The 20,751-nt window shown below is 39.7% G+C and overlaps 1 protein-coding gene and 1 pseudogene across 4 annotated transcripts in view; one reads left to right on the top strand and one right to left on the bottom strand.

Annotated features, from left to right (window-relative positions):
* Positions 1-20,751, top strand: part of LOC148759259 (uncharacterized) — a 52,342-nt gene that overhangs the window by 23,504 nt on the left and 8,087 nt on the right. For 2 of the 4 annotated variants that reach the window (XM_088789373.1, XM_088789376.1), the window contains exons 2-6: positions 7,410-7,524; positions 7,680-7,853; positions 13,483-13,589; positions 14,914-15,051; positions 19,569-19,602. In XM_088789373.1, coding sequence (XP_088645499.1) covers positions 7,410-7,524; positions 7,680-7,853; positions 13,483-13,589; positions 14,914-15,051; positions 19,569-19,584 — 550 coding nt within the window. In that variant the 3' untranslated portion in view covers positions 19,585-19,602. The remainder of the gene's footprint in view (positions 1-7,409; positions 7,525-7,679; positions 7,854-13,482; positions 13,590-14,913; positions 15,052-19,568; positions 19,603-20,751) is intronic. The other 2 variants (XM_088789375.1, XM_088789374.1) reach the window with 2 other exon arrangements.
* Positions 1,806-4,254, bottom strand: LOC148759260 (patched domain-containing protein 3 pseudogene; annotated as a pseudogene).

Here is a 20,751-nt window from a genome sequence, read left to right as displayed (position 1 = left end):
CTTAACTCCCCCACTAAACACCTCATAATTTTGAAAGAAGTTTTAGGAATATCATGTTGTGTTATTTAGGTCTCAGTCAATTAATGCCTTCCCAAATAAGACTGTAAGAAACACATCTTACAAAAATAAATTCTCATGTCATCAGTCTTTTACTGAACTACAAATGTTTTATGGTCATTTGAATTGCGTTCCAAGAAGAAATGATTCCCAGGTTAAGGACAAGTCACCTCTCCTAGTGTAAAATTTAGTGAGATAATGTCTACAATTCTTTAAACCAAAAAATGCCTTATTCAATAGTGTTATGTTGCAATCCTATGTCTCTTCCTACAAAATAAGAACAAAGTAAGAACATACTAAAAAACAACAACACCAACAACAAAAACTTGCCGGAATCAATGATACTGAGTTGGGTAGAAGTACTTTCCTTTAGATACAAGGCTTGTTTGGTAAGACGAGGTGAGTAGATGTGATGTTTTTAAAACATGTCTACAAACTTTTTGACACTTCTCCAATGAAATTCCCTCTCCTTAAATATGTGCTGGCCTTAGTAAGTAACTGGTTTCTACTGAATAGAATAAAAGAATTAAAGAAGACATACATAAACGGAGAAATAAACTATGTTCACAGATTGGAAGATTTCGTATTGTTCAAGAAAACTGTTTCCCCAAATTGACCTATAGATTCACCATACCCAAATCATGATCCCAAAAGGCTTCTATCGATAAATTGGCAAGTGATTTTAAAATGAATATCTAATTGCAAATAACCTAGAGTAAGCAAAAGCAATTTGGAAAGGACGAAAAATATTGGACAACTTATGCAGCCTAATTTCAAGAAACCATACAGCTTCAGTAATCAAGGCAGTGTGGTACTGGTTTTTATAGACAAGCAGATCAACGATCAAAACTAAAGCCATAGGTAAATTGTCAACTGGCTCTTTGACAGAGGAACCAAGTGAACCCTATTAATTAGTGAAAGGACAGTCTTTTCACTAATGATGCTGGGACAGCTAGATAACTATTATGGAAAGAAAATTAATCTCTATCCATACTTCCCACCAAACACAGATCTATGGATCAAATGTAAAGTAAAAACCATTAGCTTTGAGAAGAATACAGAGGTAATTTTTTTTCGTAATCTAGGAATAGGCAAAATTTTCTTAGGGCACAGAAAGCACTATCAAACACAAAGAAAAAAAAGAAATAAAAGAAGAAGATAAATTGGATTTCAAAACTTTAAAACTTGAGTTCATCAAAATACACCGTGAAGCAAATGCATAGCAAAGAGCCAGAATGGGAGAGAAATAAATTGAAATTTTACATGATAATGCATGTGGGAAGGTACAATGAAAATAATATTTCATTTGTACTATCACACGTAAAATACTTGAGTTCCAGGCATAAACATCGAAAGAAGAAATAAAAGGAAAAGAATAACTGGAAAGTTATACTTTTTACTTGATTCTATAGATCATAATAAAAGTGACACTTCCTAATTTAGTAAAGGTATTTTAATGTAAGACTAATTTTTCTCAGGATATTTTAAATAACATTTTAAAATGGGATTTTTCAAGTGAAGAAAACATGCCTTTGTTTTTAGTTTACTGACTATTCTTTGTTTTTTTAATTATCTATTTTTTTCCATTACAGTGGATATTCAATATTATTTATGTCAGTTTCAGGCATACAGCATAATGGTTACACATTTATATAATTTATGCAGTGATCCCCCTATTACCCTATTCATAATTATGCGTTTTTATCAGAATGAATTGGAGGCAATCAGGAATTCTATACTTGGTCTTTGATTTGCTAGTTGATATTCAAACAAACCTTCAAAAAAAAAAAAAAAGAGGCTAAAAATACTGGAATAAAAATTCGGCCACGAGCAACCCCAAATACCATAACAAGAAACAACATCTTCAAAAAGGTCCTGCAGTCCTATGCTTTAGCTGCTGATAAAGCACACACCCGGATTACTATGAAAGTAGCACTTTGTAACAGTGGGTGGCCTAGCACACACAACACTCACTTCCTATGGTTCACCGAGGGCTTCACATTGTAAACAAACGCATAGGAACTGTGTGCAGAAAAATGGAAAGATAATGTTGTATAAATGGCAAGATTAATCATGGGTATGGAATTAAGATGGACGCTCCAGAATGCCATGGAATTGGTTACTCCCACAATCACAGAAGCAATGGCAAAGTTACCCACAAGGAACACAGTGGAGGAGGAATTAACACTCAGGAAACAAGGGACATAGCTGTTGATGTGACAATGACATTTCGAATAGTGTTTTCTATTATTGCAGTATACTGATCAAAATACATGAATGCCAGTTTATACACCATTAAGGGAAATTCACACTTTTCGGCCAAACCTTGTTAACTGCAATAGCGGTATCTTCTTTTGAGTTGAAAATGAAATACCTGTGGTCTGAACGAAGGCCCGGGAAGAAATGATTTCATGTGATGATGAAATAGTAATATCATACGTACGAAATTGGAAAGTCTGTTTCTAAAAGCATTCTTGTCACGTACATCTTGTCTGTTATCTTCCATATAGTGCACATATTCTCATAACCAAAACTCTGCAAGAATTTTATCTACATAGTCTTTGTTTTCCAAATCGGCCAGACGTTTGTCCACTCTTTGTCCTAGCATGTTTATGCCAGTAGTCAAGAGTTTCTGTAACAATAACCATAACCCTGGGACCATAACTTCATCGAGAGTAAAATATTGTGTGATGTAGGAATCGTCACTTGTCAAATTTCGAAGGTCTAAAGCTTCCTCCACTTGGAAACAGCCATATATACTACCTGGCAGGTAAAAGTGTATAGAAGCACTTCCCAAAACCTGGACTCAGTGCTTGTGAGCAAAGGGCCAAAATAGTCTCCTAGAGCCTCAGAAATCGTCTTGCTCTGCTGTAATCCATTTCTGAAAACTCAGAAAAACACAATAGGAAAAATTGGATTCTTTCCTTCTGAAATGATAGACTGGGAAGACAGTAGATACTTTTCTACTGGATGGCAAGCTTACATAGTTATTACGTTTACTAGTTCACTAGTTTACTAGTTCATAGCATTTTAGGTTCAAATGTATATGCAACTTAAAAGCAGAAAAACATCATATTAGTCTTACCGTGTTATAATGTAAGGGTTTCATCCCAAGAAAGTTGTCAAAGTTAGTACTGATTTATCCTTGATTTTCAGCTATAATCTCCCAAGATTTATTTCTAAGGGTTTCTATTTTTTCTTTAATTTGATTATTTCACTTGATGTAAGGATTTTGCTCAGAATATCTAATGACGTCCAAGTTTAATAATTGTATTACGTTTATATGATCTATGCTTCTTGGTGTTGGTAAATGGCACACAATTTTATAAGGACAAAAATATGATTAAATACACAACATTGGCAAAATCATTGGCCAGATGAATGTTGTGACACTGCCAAAAATGAACTGTCAGTAGCAGTGTGGTTATTCATGATCTGATTAACTTTGGAAAGACAGTTGAAGGATTTAAATGACAAATTTAAGGTGGGTTGCAAAAAAAGTATACGAAAATCAAAGGGCAGCTGTAATAATACTGGTACAGTTGTAACAGACTGACAAGTGAACACACTGCCAACTAAAAGAATGGAAAGAGAGATCTTTTCTGGCCATTCCAGATGGCATAAATTGGTGAAATCTCATGTCAAAAGGAACAAATCAATAGATGTCTGTGTTCACAGGCCTTATTCAAGAAGCACATAGATACAAATTATACTTTAACTTTCTAAAGTAGCTTTCTAGTCTAAGGTAATTATTTTTCTAAAGATGTTTCATAGATTAAGAGGTTCAAAATAGAACATTTGAAAAGACAAAAGGGTTATCTTTGGAAACCAAACTCTTAAGTGCTTTTGTATTTTATTGCTAGAAATCAATAGATTTCACACTTTTAGAGAACATAAGTTTTTTTCTTTTTTCTCATTTACGTTTTTTGCTTCTCCTAAGTTCTCTGCCTCTTACATATCTGGTTTTCTAATTCAGGAAATGAAATTTCCTATTTCATTTTCCCCACGTGACCCAGCAAAAGACTGGGCCAAAGCCCAGCAGGGTCTGAAGGGAACCCAGCGCTGCCTCCAAGTGCCTCTGAGATGTGAGACGCCTGGGCCTTGCCCGTGAGCTCTGGGTGCCCTTGCACCTTAGGCTTCTGTGCACCTGCCAGTGACATCAGCTCTGACCCGGCCCGGTTGCTGGGTTACAGGCATTCTGGGCCGAGAGGTTCCAAACCGCCTCACTGTCCTGCTGGGATCTGGTGGGAGAGGCAGTTGACGGCTCCTGAGTCTACTGCTGTTTGGGCTCAGCGGACTGAAAAGCATGAGTGGTGCTGAGGGGCTTGCGACGCCCTTAGGCTCGGCCAGGAAGGAGGATGTTCACTCGAGGCATGAGAGTCGCGTGGCGCACTTGGAATCCAAAAACAGCTCGCAGCGCCATGGTGCTGTCAAGAAGACTGAGGGTAGCGGGAGCTACCAAATCGAAGGGAAGGATCTCAGGAAGATCCACATAGCCGCCTGCAGCGGGGACGTCCCGGAAGTGCAGAGGCTTCTCTTGCTCCGTCCGGGGCGCTTGAATGACAGAGACAGGCAGAAGCGGTGAGAGGGCTGCGAGGCCGGTGGCCACAGGCGGCCCCGGGGGAGGCGGGGCCCTGGGAGAGGGGCTCACCTGCCGGGGCTCATCCAGGTGATGCCAGCCCTCCTGTCACCCAGGGCGCTGGGCTGTCTTCCCCGGGGTGGAGACCCTACCTGGGGTCCAGGGCCCAGGCGGACTCTGCGGGCAGCAGAAATAAACACTTGGGACCCACTCATCATTCCCCTTACAGAGTGCTCTACTGACATGTTCAAAGGCATTTAACTAAATATCTGTGATAGACATGAACTCAGTATTCACAGCATTTTATTTTTGATGTTCACAATTTCAGACATAATGTTATATCCTATAGAAAAGTGCGTAACGAGAAAGAAACTTCCCATCATAGGTCGACTTGTGGGCTAAACATTCTTCCCATACGACCCAGCATCCATTTTGCATCAGTGTACAGCTATGTGTGTGTACCTACAAGTGACCAACGGACATTGGGGATATGGTTCGTGTTTATAGTGAGAAAAGGGATTTAAGGTAAAAGAGAAACAAAATTCCCCTTTCCGTCCACAAAGCGTGTGAAGGAGAGGAGCCAGGGCACTTACACTGCTGCTTCAAGTTTAACTTGCTTTTGGCTTTTCAAGTGGGCCACTTGGTGATCAGGACCACGTTTAAAAAATATAGTTGCCTTTACCCGTCAATTCCAAATACTCAAGTATCTTTACGAAATGATTAGGTAAGTTACATTCAATTTATTTTTCTCAGCACTACTTAAAAACAGCAATGCATTATAAATTACTCACATAAGCAGTGCATCCATACCGGGAAATAATATACAACCATTGAAAGTGGTATAGATAATAGATGTATGTTGACGTGCAAAGATATACTGGGATAGATCGGAAGGGAGAAAATAAATCGCTTTCATTATACACACACACACACACACACACACACACACACACACACAAACAGATTAGTATCTTATGTTAGCCGAAAACATGTGCAAATTGGGATAAAATTGATAGCTGAGCATTTGTATTATAAGTGAAATTTTTGTTTCCTTTTAAAAAAATCTGATTTCTACAATGAACATATATAGAAATTCAAGAAAAAGCTTATTATTAGTGAAATAATCCAGGGGGACATTTCATTGATTTCAGGAATACGAATCTTGCACAGATGAAAATAATTTCTCACTTTTCTATTTTATTTCGTTTTTTACATTTTTAAAGACTGGTATTTTCAGGCAACTTTTAGCCCCTTCAGGAGTAAAGGGAACCTTTTTTCTTGCCTTTCGAGTTCACGCATATATATTTTTATATATGCTTATGTTTTGTATTACATATAGTTTGATTGCCTATAATATGTGCATGATTTTTCATTACTCTTTTTAGCTGTGTCCTTATGAAAATCAGAAATCAAAAATAGCAAATAAAAGTGATTATTACTATTGCAAAAGTATTGCTTTACTGTGTAAATTTTTTCCTTAAAATTATTGAACTCTCCATTGGTAGTTATCCATTATTTTCACCCATTTGTTCATCAACTCTAACCTGAATACCTAGTATGTACCAGAAGTAGTCTACTCAGGCCCTTTTCAATCTGTCTCTCAGGCTCTTTTCACCCTTAAAATTTTTCTGTTGACCTGCATGAGCCAAGTGAAAAATTTGACATGGAAGCATTAGAAGCTAATCTCAATGGAACCTTTTGCTTCCTCCTTTCAAACAAAGGATTTCTGCAGTTAGGACGTTGTAAAAGGTAACCAAACCGGCCACTTTGAAAGTGTACAAATGCTAATAGTGATCAACGGAAACATCTGATTTTCATATAATCTATAAAACTAAATATTGAATAAAATGTGCCCTCCCTGTTCATTTGAATCCTGAGTTTCCTTTGGCTTCAAGTTTCTTGAAAATCAAAATAAGAATTACCTTTAAAAACTTGTCTTCTTTTGTTTTGTTATTTGAGTCCTCTTTCCCCACAGTGGTTTTAAGAACCAGCATTGATTTCAATGGGAAGTGCAGGACTAGAACACAATAGGTCTTTTGTATGTACAATTATTTCCCTCCATTTAAGGTGCCATGGACGGCAGGGTGTCCACTCTTGTGTGTACCAAAAAGAAAGGTTTTAAGTGGCTGCCAATCATAGTTACAAGACATTCTGAATTATAAACTGTCTTCCAAAGTCAGAGGTGTTAAAATTGAGAAACTAGTATCTTAGAATCATTGCCATACAGTGTCCTTTCTAATCCTTAAAACATATCTGCAAGGTATTTAGAGTGATGTCATTTTGCTTAATCGACAGGTTGTCTTTGCGAAGTAGTAGTAATAGTAACCACTATAATCATATTATCTAACAATTATTCAGCTGTGTTTTGTGGTAGGAAGTGTGTAGCCAACTCTTTGCATAGATGTCACTTGAGCATAGATGCACAGCAAAGTCCTGTGTCCTGTGAGGTGACTACTGTTTTTATGCCCATTTTGTTGCTGAGGAAATCGAGGCCCACAAAGGCGAAGGGATAGCTAACAAGTGACAGAGTTGAAGTGGGATCAAACCCATGTTGAGCTGAATCCCCGGGTCATGTCCTGTCTCACTCACATAGGCTGCTCTTTCATTCATGTGGTGAGTGACAAGAGCTAGTAAATACTGTCCTTGTGCAGAAGCAAACTCCACATTGGTTTAGAAGGCCTAGGAATAGCATCTCACGTTCACAGTTACGTGAGGAATTGCATGTTTGAGACAGTGCCCTGTAATGTCCTGAAAAGCCTTGTCACCCTCATAGGACTGCTCTGCATCTGGCCTGTGACTGTGGTCGCCTGGGAGTGGTGACTCTGTTAATAGAGAGGAAATGCAAGCTGAATCTCCAAGACAACGAGAAGCGGACTGCTCTGATGAAGGTACGTGGTAGCCAGCTATGTCAACACCAGACGGACTGAATGATTTAGAATGAAAATGAACTTGTCCCGATTACTTAGAACTAATTGGGGAAAGTTGTGGAATATCTACTTTGAATTCCCAGAATTGACCATCTATTTCTGGGTATAATCCACAGGCCGTACAGGCCCAGGAAGAGGAGTGTGCGAGTTTCCTGCTGGAACACGGAGCTGATCCCAATATAAAGGACGAGTGTGGCTGCACCGCTTTGCACTACGCGGTCCTGCTTGGGAACACAGCCATTGCCGCAAAGCTGCTGCAACACCGGGCAGATATTGAAGCAACTGACAAGGTATCGATCAACAGGCGTATTTACCCAATATTTGCAATACACTTCTCTTTAGCCCCAAGCATTGTATTTCTAGTAGGTATGTATTGCATACTGTACATCAGGCCCTGTCACCACGGAAACAACTCCAAAGCCAAGTCAGGGAGGCTGGGAAATGGGGTGTCTAAGGAAAGGGCCCAGCTATGCCTCCCAGCTCCCATTCCACCCCAGAAGGAAGCACTTGCTGTTCTGCGTGGAAGTGGGTGCCAGGCTCAGAGCCCACCAAGCACTGAAGTTCGGGGGGGAGGGAAGTGATGAGGGGGTGGCTTCTGTGAGGGCAGGGCCTTAGGACATGGGCGCTGCTGGGGATGGGTGGGAGGAGGAATGGAGACCTGGTACCCGGCAGGGGGAGCTGGCGGTGTGCATGTGGGGGAGGGGAAGCAGCAGGCCACAGGCCCCTGGCACCCCAGGACCCCGGGTTTCTGAAGACTGCGCAGGAGGGTCAGTCACGTCTGGGCATCCAGCAAGGACAGCTGCCTGTGCTCAGAACCCCTCTGCCAGCCACGGCCCCTCTCAGGGTCTCCACCTCGAGTGGGGCTCCTGCTCAGCCTCATGCAGGTCCTGGACGGGTTGTAGGTGTACAGAGGGAGGAGGTGATGGGGCCGCTTTCACGCGCTTTTGCTCCTGGACGTACATCACCTCTCGCCACTGCAACCCCGGCAGGAATGCTCTAGGTTGACACCGGTAGGGTCAGTTTTACTTGTTTGCAAGTCAGGCAGTTTCCTGAATGAAAACATTTTGAACTTAGTTGCCGAAGATTGCACTTTACATGCTGATACTTCTAAAGAAGTCGTTGAAGGCTCACCTGTCTTTTATGTGCTTATGGCAAATATTTGTAAAAACACAGTTTGTCACAGGGAAAACTGTCTTTTTCCAATATTTTTTTTTCTGTCTGAGTTTTTGACCAACTAATGGAAAACAATGCAGGAAAGCAAAATTCCCCTTGGCAATAGGCTTTCTCTTAAAACTAAAACTAACAGAAAAATTTCACAATTTCACGGAAATCTTCATGCTCTTCACATGTTCCTATGTTATAAAAAGGTGATTTATATGAAGGTGATTTAGCTCTCATGGGCCAAAGCTTAAGAGGGAAAAGGAGAGAGCACTCAGAGGAACGGTGCAGACCGACTTGGAAATTTGGCCAGGGAGGGGAAATACCAGAGAGGTTCTTAGTTATTTTTCCCATTAATTTCTATGTTTAGGCAAGGGGCTGTCCAGTTTTCGGGGATAGTAATCCTTAGTTGAGGAGAGAGAGTTAGTGAGAGGCAAGGTTGCCCAGATATAGATTCTAGGAGGACACTGAGGCCACAAGATTTCAGTGAATGGTGGCGAGTAAGTGGCAAACAGGAGGAAGGGACAGATAATTAACTGACATACAATCTTATTTTGGCGGAAAGAGCCACCTAGATTAAGACTCTAAACTCTGCCGTGCAATCTAGATGTCTTGATGGAGAATTATCAATAATGAAATCCAGTTGCATTTTGAGTGGATTAGTCTTTTTTCCACTCCAACCCAGGAAATGATGTGCAGTTTGGATAATTGACATGTCTCTTACACTTTTCTGTTATTTGTCCGAATCCTCAAATGACCGAGGGAATTGGCCACGTAGGCGAAAGAACAGACTGAAGTGATCGGTACTGCAGTAGATCTCAGCTAGAATTGTGCTGGCGAATCACAGTCACTTGAGGAACTGTACAAACATTTACAGGCCTGGGCTCTTCCCTGAAAGTTTTGACTGAGTAAATCTAATAAGTCCTGGATCTAATAAATTCAGACACAACTCTCGGTTCAAAAATCACTAAACGGATAAGTGTCATGTATCCCTTCACAGATTTCAAAAACGTAAGAAATCTCTAGAAGAGGTTCAGTTTGGGAGGGACACTTCCCTGAGCTCTCTTCTTTCCAACACTCTTGGCCTGACTTTGAACTGTCTTTAGCTGTGGGCTCAAGCAGTGAAAGGGAGTATCATTGGCGATATCTGCTGGCTTACAGAAGTACACCTGTTTCCTTTCAGTCGTTACTCATTCACTGGCGCTCAGAGAATCTTTAGAAATTTGCTGATGGGTAGTCTACTAATAAGTAGCATATCACCCTTTAAGAATTTAGCATCTTAGTGCATGCGCAAATCGTTTGCTCAATAAATGTTTATTACCAGCAGGGTTTTCCAGCAATAGTAGGAAATCGTGAACTTTCCTTTTAGTTGAGACTGTGCGATAGACTGTCTCAGTATGTCTGTTAAGTTCCTAGAGCCCTGGCATAATCAAGATGGCAGGTTTAAACATCAAAACATCAAGAGCCTGAAGTTCGTACCAATATAGATGGGAACCGTTTCAAAAATTTAGTTTCAGTGGTTCTATGAGTAATTTTCCATTGGATTAACAATCTGTGAAAAATAAGTACAAATAGACTGTGGTTTGAATAAGTATTGGAAAAATTATTCAAGTGGGTAAAATGAGTCTAAATGACAGTTTTCGTTGCATGTCGGTGCCCAAGTTTTTGATAAAGCATACGAGTATGATACCAAAGAAAGGAATTCTTTTACATACAGATATGCACGTTATACACAACCATTTGGAAACAGCAAATATAAAATCCCATGTCAGCTATAGACAAAATGTGTCCTCTGGGTATGTTTAGTTTCCTCCATATGTTGAGTCAATATTGACAATTTTGGAGACTCACACAGCAATCTGAGTGTCAAGAATCTCTTACAGAATCAAACCTAGTCCCCTTTGAGCCTTGACTATGCTGCACCTCTTACATGAGACATGTGTTCTCTCGTTCGCTACTGGCCTCCCCTGCGTTCTTCTCTTACTTGAGTCAACTACTTTGCCTCCGTTAGCACTGGAGGTTATGATTCCTGTCTTATAGTACACGAGGTCTGACAATTAAGTTCGCAAAATCATTCTAGAAAAAGTACTACCTACCTCATTGCTGAATATCACTATGGTTACACTCGAAGTACTATCCCTGGGAAGCTATGAAGCGACGCCAGCACCTAGTCAACCCTTCAAAGCAATTTTGGAACGTTTTGTCTGGACTGGCCATCAGAACTGTCATCGTATTATCCTTGATAAACTGAGTGTAATCAAAATGTCTTCCTTTCAATATTTTCTTTCACTTCGGGTAAAGAGAGAAGGCATTGGGAGCCACATCAGGTGAGTCGGGTGGGTTTCTGATACAGTTATTTGTTTACCAGCTAAAAACATTCTCACAGAAAATGCCGTGTGAGCTGGTGCATTGTCGTGATGGAAGAGCCATGAATTGTTGTCGATAGGTTCAGGTCGTTTTTGTTTAACTTTTTCACGCAGCCTTTCCACAGTTCCAAATCAAGAACTTGGTTAACTGTTTGTCCAGTTGGTACAAATTCATAATGAATCATCCCTCCGATATCGAAAAAGGTTAGCGACATTGTTTTGACTCTAGGTTTGGACTGATGGAACTGTTTTGATTGTGGAGAATTTGCTGACTTCCGTTGTGCACTTTGACGCTCTGATCCAGGGTCTTATTGGTACACTCATATTTGTTTCCTCACTAGTGATAACCCGGCCCAAAACGTCGTCTTGACTCTCAAAAATGTCTTGGCAAATTTGACTCTCCTTTGCTTTTGTTCATCAGTGAGCTCCTTCGGGACCATTTTTGCACACACCTTTCCTATGCGAAGATTTTCAGTTCAGATTGTCCTAACTGTTTCTCTATTGATGGTTTCTTGCTCTGCTCTGCTTCTCACAGTCAGCGATCGATTTTGGTGCACAATTCGATGAATTTTTGCAGTGTTTTCCTCAGTTCTGCTCGTTACTGGCGACGCTGATCTCTCTTTATCGGTGGTGCGTTTTCTCCCCTCAGAAAAATGTTTAACCCATTTGTACACTGCCGTTTTCTTCATGGCATTATTCCCATAAACTTGGACTCAATGTCCCTGATTTCACTTCCACTCTTGCCAAGTTTAACAAGAAGTTTAATGTTTATGTGTTGCTCTAATGTGTGTAGCTCAGACATTCTCACGACAGCACACAAAAACACAACAATGATGAGCACCACTCAGCAAGACACCGCCACAGGTCGACACAAGCACATCTCTGAGACATCGGCATACCAAGGTTATGAAACCTTAGTGAACTGTTTGTACAGCGCTGCCAATGTAAATGCACGGTGGCAAATTCTCAAACTTAATTGTCAGAACTCTTATTTTGATAAACATTTCAAGATTTTCAAGACAGTCTATCTTGACTTATTATGTCTATTTATGTTAGTCTCTTTAGAACGATTGGATTTTTCAAGTTAGAGTTCCTAAGTTTTTTTGAAACCCTTTCTCTTTATATGTCCCATATATAATAATAGTCCTTTTACAATGTCTATATGTTTTATTAGTTTAATCGTAGTTATAGTTGGAGAGTTTATGCATATTGCAGATAGTTTTATATCTTTCTCCTTAAATTGTTCCTTAAAAATGCAAGTGATTTAGTCACTTTCATTATGCTAAAAATAATCTATATGAATCAGTACTAAAACGTTGATTGATAAGCTATGATAGTTTCATTTCTGATTTATATTTTTCCTAAAATATGAAATAATTTTAAGTAGCAACTGAAATGGAGCAGGAGGTAAAACACAGATTTTTTTTTCAAAAAGTAGGTATCTATTAGCGTCCCACTATTATCATTATTACTGAGACGAAAATTCATATTGAGCTTTCCGACAGCTAAGTTAAAAATCTATCATCTTCCTATCGCAGAGAAGTCCTGGGCCATTTAGTCATAAGCAATCAAAGTTCATTCGGAGCCTGAGTCTTTTTAACTTAAAGTCCATTCCCTTAGTGATCCTTTTGGAGCAAGAGAGCCTGAACGTGACATCTGGGTCCTGAGAGCATTGATTCAAGAGAAGCAAGCGCGTCTCTATAAGCTGGAGAAAACTTCACCTCTGTTGGAAAGCTCTCAAAACTGTGTCCCTGAAATTCTATCTTTTCTCAAACGTTTCTGTTTGCCACAGAAAAATATTGTCAAATCGGAATTAAGCAAAAGTGAAATATTTCTTTAGTAATAGGCATATAAATCACAGTTTTGTAATATTTCTCACACAGAGATAATCTTCCTGGAATCTTCCTACTGGGGCTCAGTACTTAACTTCTGGTAAAGTACATATTCTTTGGAATATAATTTAAAAAACACTACTCCAGAGATAAACATTTAAGTTATCGGTTCAATAAAAATACTGAACGCACTTACTACTGTGTTTTAGAGTTTGTAGTTACAGAAATGAAATATAGCCCCTGCCCTCAAAGGCTCTCGGTTCAGATGGGGAAGAATAAAATAACTGCAGTTATACTACGATAGAGGCTTTGATTGGAGCAAAGATTCTTGGAACGTTGGGCCTGTCAGTGTTTGAAGGGAGTTCTGGGGAATGAGCTTGCAGTTCATCTGCTGGGGACGTAGAAGGAGGGTATTTTAAAGGGAAGGAGCAGCTGATCACAGCACAGGGGGCTGCTCTTTATTCCCTATTCTTAGTGTATGTTTAAGTTCAGAGGATTTTTTTGAGTTTTAAAATTCAGCTTAGAAATATGTAATTTCAATAAATTGCTTCTCTGTTTTACAGTCTGGTTGCACACCATTTATACGTGCTACACATACAAACAATGAGGAAATGGTGGAATTTTTAATAAAGAAAGATGCAAACATAAATGCAGGCGATCAGATACGAAGGTATAGTTGTTTCTTCTCTTTTTCTTAACCTTAGTATTATTCTAGAGTGGTAACAATCGCTCATGTCAGATTCAATCAATAAGAAGAGGATTAACTTATAATTATATAGTGAAAAATACCAACACATCATCTGTTGGGTTGAAAAGCAATTATTCTGACTGGGCAAGAGGAAGAAGCGTATCCTGCAGGATTCATATTCATATTTATTTATATTATTCACTGATGCTATTTGTCAAGGAGTTTTTGTTCGTATGATCTTATGTTAGCTAATGGGTGTTCATGTTAACTTTACTGGTTTTGTATAGTAAGGGCTCTAACTTTTAGTTTATGATACAACGTTGGACTTAGTCTCTCTGATAGTTTTTTTAACCTCTACTTTGCGTACAATTTTCCTGAAACGTTGCACATTAAACACAAATAGGAGTTGATTTTGTCTTTTGGATGACTCTGCTTTAAACCGTTTTCTTGGGAGAATACTGATGTCACTGGAATTTCCCGATGTGACTATGAATGACCACTACCAGACATTCATCAGTTTTTTTCTTTTTTTATTTCTAGTCTATTTTGATGTTTTCATTTTTTTGGTTGAGTAGAAGGGAGAAAGACAACTTTCACCGAATAAACATTTTATTTAATGAACACAAGTCATAGGTGTGTAATGAAGAAAAAAGAAATGGGATTTCAAGTCACACAAGACGGGGTTTAACGCCTGTCTTTCCTATGTGTCACGTGCGTGACCTTGGGAACATTACTGATCATCGTTAAATATGTTTCCTGATATGAAACAAGGATAATATTATATCCTTCAAGTGTGTTTGTGTGTCAGATGATCTAGGATTTACTACAGCGCCCAGCACATGCTTATCAGCATCATTAAGCACAATTCTGAGTGTTATTACTAGAATTATCATTAATATTATTCTGTCAAGCCTGCCAGGTAGCTTTAACTTACCTGACTTCTAGCTGACTTGGAAGTACCAAATATCAGACTAAGGAAGAAACAGGAAACTCTTCATTGAAATCTTCACCCACTTCAGATAAGTGACCTCAGCATAGTTGCTTGTCTAATAAAGGACTTGAACTTAGCAACTTCTGCGCAGTACCCAGCTGGGGCAGAGGTTTTTGTTTGTTTGTTTTTTCTTTTTCTTTTTTCTGTGTCCCTTCATTTTAGCCTTAGACATAATTTACAAACATGATCACAAAAGAATGTAAATGGTCCATTCTACCCAGACAAGCAGTGTACTGAGCGTGGTAAAGTCTACCCAATTAGCTGTTTACATAACTTAAAGTTCCTAAGGGTGAAATTATCTCTCTGTTATTTTAGAACGGCCCTCATGTTTGCTGCAAGGGATAACTTCCCAAACATAGTCACGCGTCTGCTTCAGCAAGGCGCTGATGTCTCTGCTACAGATTTCTTTGGGCGGACCGCAAAAGATTTCGCTCGTTTACAAAATTCGAAGATGTAAGTGTTTACATTAAAATGCTAGTTATCAGGAAAAGGGGCTTTAGAACAAGTTAAGTGTCACTTCCTGTGTAACAGGTGAGATGTCACAGTTTGGTTCAGGCAGTTGGGGAACGGCAGAGAGTGACTGGATGTCCTCAGCCAGAAACCAAACGAAAGGTCAGACGAGTTACAAGTAGCACACGGCACAGATTCCTTATTCCAGAACTTTGAAGACCTTTCTCCCAGGGTTCCCAACATTCTCCATTTCATTCCAAGTACAACCCGTGTGCATTGGGTACAAATAATGTCCTTTCTCTGATTTTCCAACTAGTTGTTTGGGGTTGTGAAAGGTTCAGCATTGCAGGAAATCCTGTATTTTCCGGAGGCCATCTGCTATACTCTCCCCCTTGAATGTTTCTAGAAGCCAAAGGGTTCCCTAAGTCTAAGGGAGACCATTGTCTTTCACAAGGCAGATGGAGAGGGAAAGAAGGTCGTTCTGATATCTCTTGTTTCCATCGATTCTGTTGCTGCACGGTTGCTATAGAAATGAGTCCTGTACTCACGACTGACCTTTGCTCCCAGGTTTCCTTGCTGATCCGGAGTCCTCTGGGTCCGAGGTTTTCCACACTTGGACTTCAAACTTCCAACATTCCTTAGTTTCCACCCTCCTACTTGTGTGCTCAGCCCCTATTCCAAAGCACCAGCACCCTGGCCCAGCAGCTGGGCCTCCCAGCTTTAGCCACACACAGCCTTCCCCCGACACTGGAAAGCTATGTGGGGCCCGCATGTCAGCCCAGACCTTCACGATGAGTTACCCTTTGAGCGTCTTGTTGTGTCTTCTGCTAGCACATGTTAGTTGGCACCATTCTGAGCTGTCAGAGAGGGTCAAATAACGTGCAGGAAAAGGTCAGACTTTCCTTTCTCCTCTGTTACCAGATCTGTACTCCGAGGCCACTTGGTATCCCCCAGAGCCCCTTCCCTTAGGTCCCCGTAGGTCCCGTATCGCCCTTCCCAGAGTAGTAGGCACTAAGTTTCCTGAGATCCCTTAGTTAAGGTGGGGCCCTTAACTAACCTAGATCTGTTTTCCAAATAATGAAAATCTCCCAAGTGACTTGAATCTCCCTCAGGTTTCAAAATGGTTTCAATTGTGCTTCACAGGGAAGCCAGTCAACAGAAAGCCCTGAATCTGAATCTAAAGTAGGTTATTTAACAGTAGAATGGCTGAGCCCACCCATGACTCATCAGTATGCATGTGTGTCAGGAGGGTCATATCTTCCAAGTCAATGGGGATGCTCAACAGGGAGGTTGAGCATCGTTCTAATAAGACCTGCGGGTTCAGCGTTTGAGGAGGTGGAGAAGGGACCGTAGCAGTCCAAGCCAGGTTTCACTCTGTTAGTTCTCTGCCTCTGGTGTGAGTAGCTACGGGAATAGTGGACTGTTATGTCATCTATTTAATGAGGTAATGTATTTCTAAATACACTTAGGTACAAATTATATAATAGCTGAGAGGTCCTGAATTACAAACCAGAAAGGAAGAGTAGCTAATAACTAAAACTGAAAACATTTTCTGAAAACTGCAACATTTGGATGTTAGAACCTATGAAAAACACACACTGGGGTTTATTTGGGAATCCAATATAGTTCCAAAACTAAAGCTCGAGAAAACTCATTCCGTTGCCTTACTATTTCTCTGAGCCTCTTTTTGGTTCATTATTTCATTGAATCCTCTAAGATCCTGGTTTAATAAGGCAGTGGATGCTTGTTTTATAGAAGAGGACTTTGAGCCAGAGAGAAGCACTTTATCCGATAACTGAATAGCTGTGGATCATAGATCTAGGACTTCTCAGTTTAAGACCCTTGCCCTTATGTCAAGCTAACTCCAGTAAATTGAACATTAATGCCCTCAATTCATGACTGGTTCACCTTACTTTCTTTGTCTTCTTTAATCACACGCTTAATGAAAAGTTTGTAGAACGTACAAATTTGAAGCACATGGGATGATTAAAGTTTTATATTAGCTCTGATATTACCTGAAATGCTCTAAGAATTTCATGTCTTTGATAAATGTTTTTCATATCAGTATTAAGACAGTAATATCATCACCTTTTTTATACATAGCATCCAACAACAGATTACTGATTATGAGAAAGCAGTGAAATCTAAAGTGTTTTCTGAAAATAGCACACTAGGTAAGACTTCTGATAGTGAATTTTCCTGGTGGTCCTACCATAGGTAAAGTTAGAGTAAAATATTTTTACTAATGAAAGAAATGTAAGAAAAAGAATGTGTAAACTGCATCTGTATGTTTTTCTTTCTTACTAAATTTTTGTAATAGTCCATTGTTCAGCATTATTATAAAATTTTATTGTAAGTAATTAAAATCTGAGACAGCGTTGTGTGAAAAAAGTTTATTTATTTTATCATGATCCCTAAAATCCCATATGATTTTCGTGTAAATAAGAAAGAAGATTTTTTCAGTTAGTATGCTGTGTTTCCCTCTATAATTACCTTGTAATGAATTGGACTTGTTATAAAAATGGAATCTTTTCTTTCTTTAACGTTTACTGCAAATGGATTACATCTAGCAAATGAGTACTTGTTATTACTCAGTGCTTGGTCTCACTAAAAATGTAATGAAAACTAGGAACTCAACAATATCCTCCCTGTCCTATAAACAAATTGCAAATAAGAACTACAAAACTAGCCAGTGTGCAGCATCCCAGAAACATTTTTTTTAAAGCTCTCTACTCATAGTATACAAGTCAGAAAAGCAACGCCTTTTGAGAAGCATAGTTTTTTCCACGGAGATATACCAACAAAGTCAGTATTTTCACCTTCGTTGCTCATAAGTCAAAACGGAATGAGACATGTTGACTTCATTAGAAGATGATCTTTCCCTGTGTTTGTCGGGTAATTGTCATGACAGTGTAAGTTCTCTACAACAGGATGCCCTGTTGCCATCAGTCAAAGTGATAAGGATATTGTTGACATACTCCCTGTGCTGTGCGCTACATCCCTGTGGCTGCGATATTTTATACCTGGAAGTTTGTGCTTCGTGTTCACCTTCTTTGTCATCCATCCCCTCCACTCCCTCTCCCCTGGCATCCATCAGTTTGTTCTTCGTAGCTGAGGGTCTCTCTTGTGTGTTTGTTCGTTTTTGTAGTTTTAGATTCCACATATAAGAGAGATCACATGGTATTTATCTTTGTCTCATTTCACTTAACATAATACCCTGAAGGACACCTGTGTTGCTTCCATATCTTTGCTATTGCAAATCATCTTGCAGTAAAGATAGGGGTGCACACTTCCTTTCAAATTCATGGTTTTCTTTTCTGTGGATAAATGCCCAGAGGTGGAATTGCTGGATCTCATGGCAGTTGTTTTTTCAATTTTTTTGAGGAATCTTTATACAGTTATCCACAGTGCCTGTACCAATTTACAATCCCACAAACAGTGCACAAAAATTTCTTTTCTCTGTTTCCTCGCCAACATTTGTTATTTCCTGTCAACTTGAACATAGCCATCTGACAGCTATGAGGTCCTATGTCACTGTGTTTTGCTTTGCGTTTCTTTGATGGTTAGTCAGGTTGAGCTCTGTGTTTCTTTAATTAGGGTGAAAACTGAGAGACTCGCAGTGGACCCCCCACCCCCCAAAACATTTACAGGTGGAGTACGTCACATGCTCATTCCTACAACACTTAGTGGTAAACCAGTCACTGTGATTAGCTTAGTACAATCATTTCTTTCTGGAGCTGAGCAGAGGCCACCTTCTCTGTGTAGTGGGACAGTACATATCCACACAGAGTCGTGGTTCTTCAGCGAGAATGAAGACTAAGGAATGGCCAGTGGGCAGGGAGCCAGCAGTGGTGACTGCAGTGGGTCCAGGCAGACTCTCTACCGTGGAAGGAAACGGTAGCAGGGGGTGTACTGATAACACTGGAATCACAGAGTCTTTTATATTATCTTGCAATTGGAGATACAACAGAAAGAGTCTGTTTCCTGTGTTGTGCGTTGCTGCAAAGTACAGTGCCCACCGACCCAGCTTCCTAATGAGAGGGTGTTTCATCCCAAAGTGAACACTCTTGGCTGAAGAGATGGAAACGTTGTACTGTGTAACAGCAAAATAAGTGTACATTGCTGTAACTGCGTGTCATGATAGAATGAGGAAAATCATGCAATTTCCTTTTCACATTATCAGTTTATGATACTGATTCTACCGATGATACCATTTTCTCTCAGTCTGATGGGTGTTGGTTAGTTTTATAATCATTGAAAACGGGACTTGACTTGTAGGTATGAAATTTTGATACACGCCGATTATTTTTGATTTGATTTGATTTTACTCACATATATGTTATGTATATCTAAGAGAAGTAAAAATTCATAATATGTTAATTTCCTACCAATAGTATCATTAATATGCACTCTACTATAGTCTCCAAAAATCTGTTTTATCACAGTATCAATCTGATAAGTTAAAGTTCTGCATTTTTCTATTGTGGATTTAAATGTATTTTAATTCTTTTCTTTAATAGTGGACGAGTGTTCTAAGAAAGATCCCGCAAGCAGGTAAGATTTTATGGATTTCTAAAAATGGCGTGTTCACTAAGGGACTGCAGAGAACCGAACAGTTATTGAGTGTCCTGCTCTGGGCCAGGCCCTGTCTTATCTACTTACCAGTTGTTAGCTCATTTGTCATCACAATAGCTTTGCAAAGTAGCTGTGCTGTTCAGGCTTCTTTTTATTAATTAGACATTGTGATTCCGGGAGGTTGATTAATTGACCCATGTTTCCCTAGTTAGCGAGTGACTGACCTGTGCTGTGACCTTAGCCTGCGTGGCTCCCAAAGCCATTCTCCTGTCCCTCAGCCTGTCCTGAGAAGTTCCTGAGCAGCTCTGGAGTCAGGATTCAGATGCAGGTCAGAGGAGCTCAGAGAGTCCAATTTAGTTATATGTTAACGCTGATTTAGAGTTTTTCCTAAGAAACCCGGTTAGTCCAAGCATTTGTCTTCATATAGTGGACAGTGTTAGCAGTAATGAGAACCTGGTTTTCAGCATCAGAATTTAGCAAGACGTGAGCTAGCTGTGGCCACAGAACTACCGGCTTTACATGAGCAAGACCTGGTCAGTCAGGTGGTTTGGGGTGTAATGCCATCTACCCTTCTGAAGATGAATTACTTTTCCATAAGTGAAAAATACATATGTGTAGGCCATGTTGGGTTAATGAAATTCAGCATCAAATTAGAGGATATTTTTAATTGATATCTCAACTGACACACTTCCCAGTCTGGGTTTCCCTTCAGGGTGGTTCCTTTACCTGGTTCTATCAAGTTGTTTTCCTTTTTTCCCTAAAGTCTTTCTTCTTCTTCCATGACTTTTCTTGATTTTTTACTTTCTTTTCTGCTTTTTTTTGGAGTTTCTCTTGTGTTATTTTTTCCATTTCTGCAAGCTAAGTCGTCCATTATTTGGTAGAAGCAAAAACATCTAGAATTTCAGGGGTTTAAGGAAGCTTAGGAGTTAATTATTTAAAACACCCTCTAGTAATTGATGCTGTGATTAACGTTTTGGTCAAGTGGTTGTTCACATGGAGGGTTTGTAACTCAAAGAGATTAAAGTGACTTATTTGAGTCTAAGTGAGTGATGGAAATGAGCTTTAAGTTCAGATTCCTAAGCCCATACATTTCCTACTTTACCATCCTGTTGGTGATTGTTTTGCTAA

This window comes from Rhinolophus sinicus, chromosome 1, assembly GCF_057876585.1.
Source record: "Rhinolophus sinicus isolate RSI-liver-muscle chromosome 1, RSI-T2T, whole genome shotgun sequence".
Taxonomy (NCBI): Eukaryota; Metazoa; Chordata; class Mammalia; order Chiroptera; family Rhinolophidae; genus Rhinolophus; species Rhinolophus sinicus.
The sequence above is the reverse complement of the archived record's forward strand: the minus strand, read 5'-3'. Positions and strand labels throughout refer to the sequence as shown.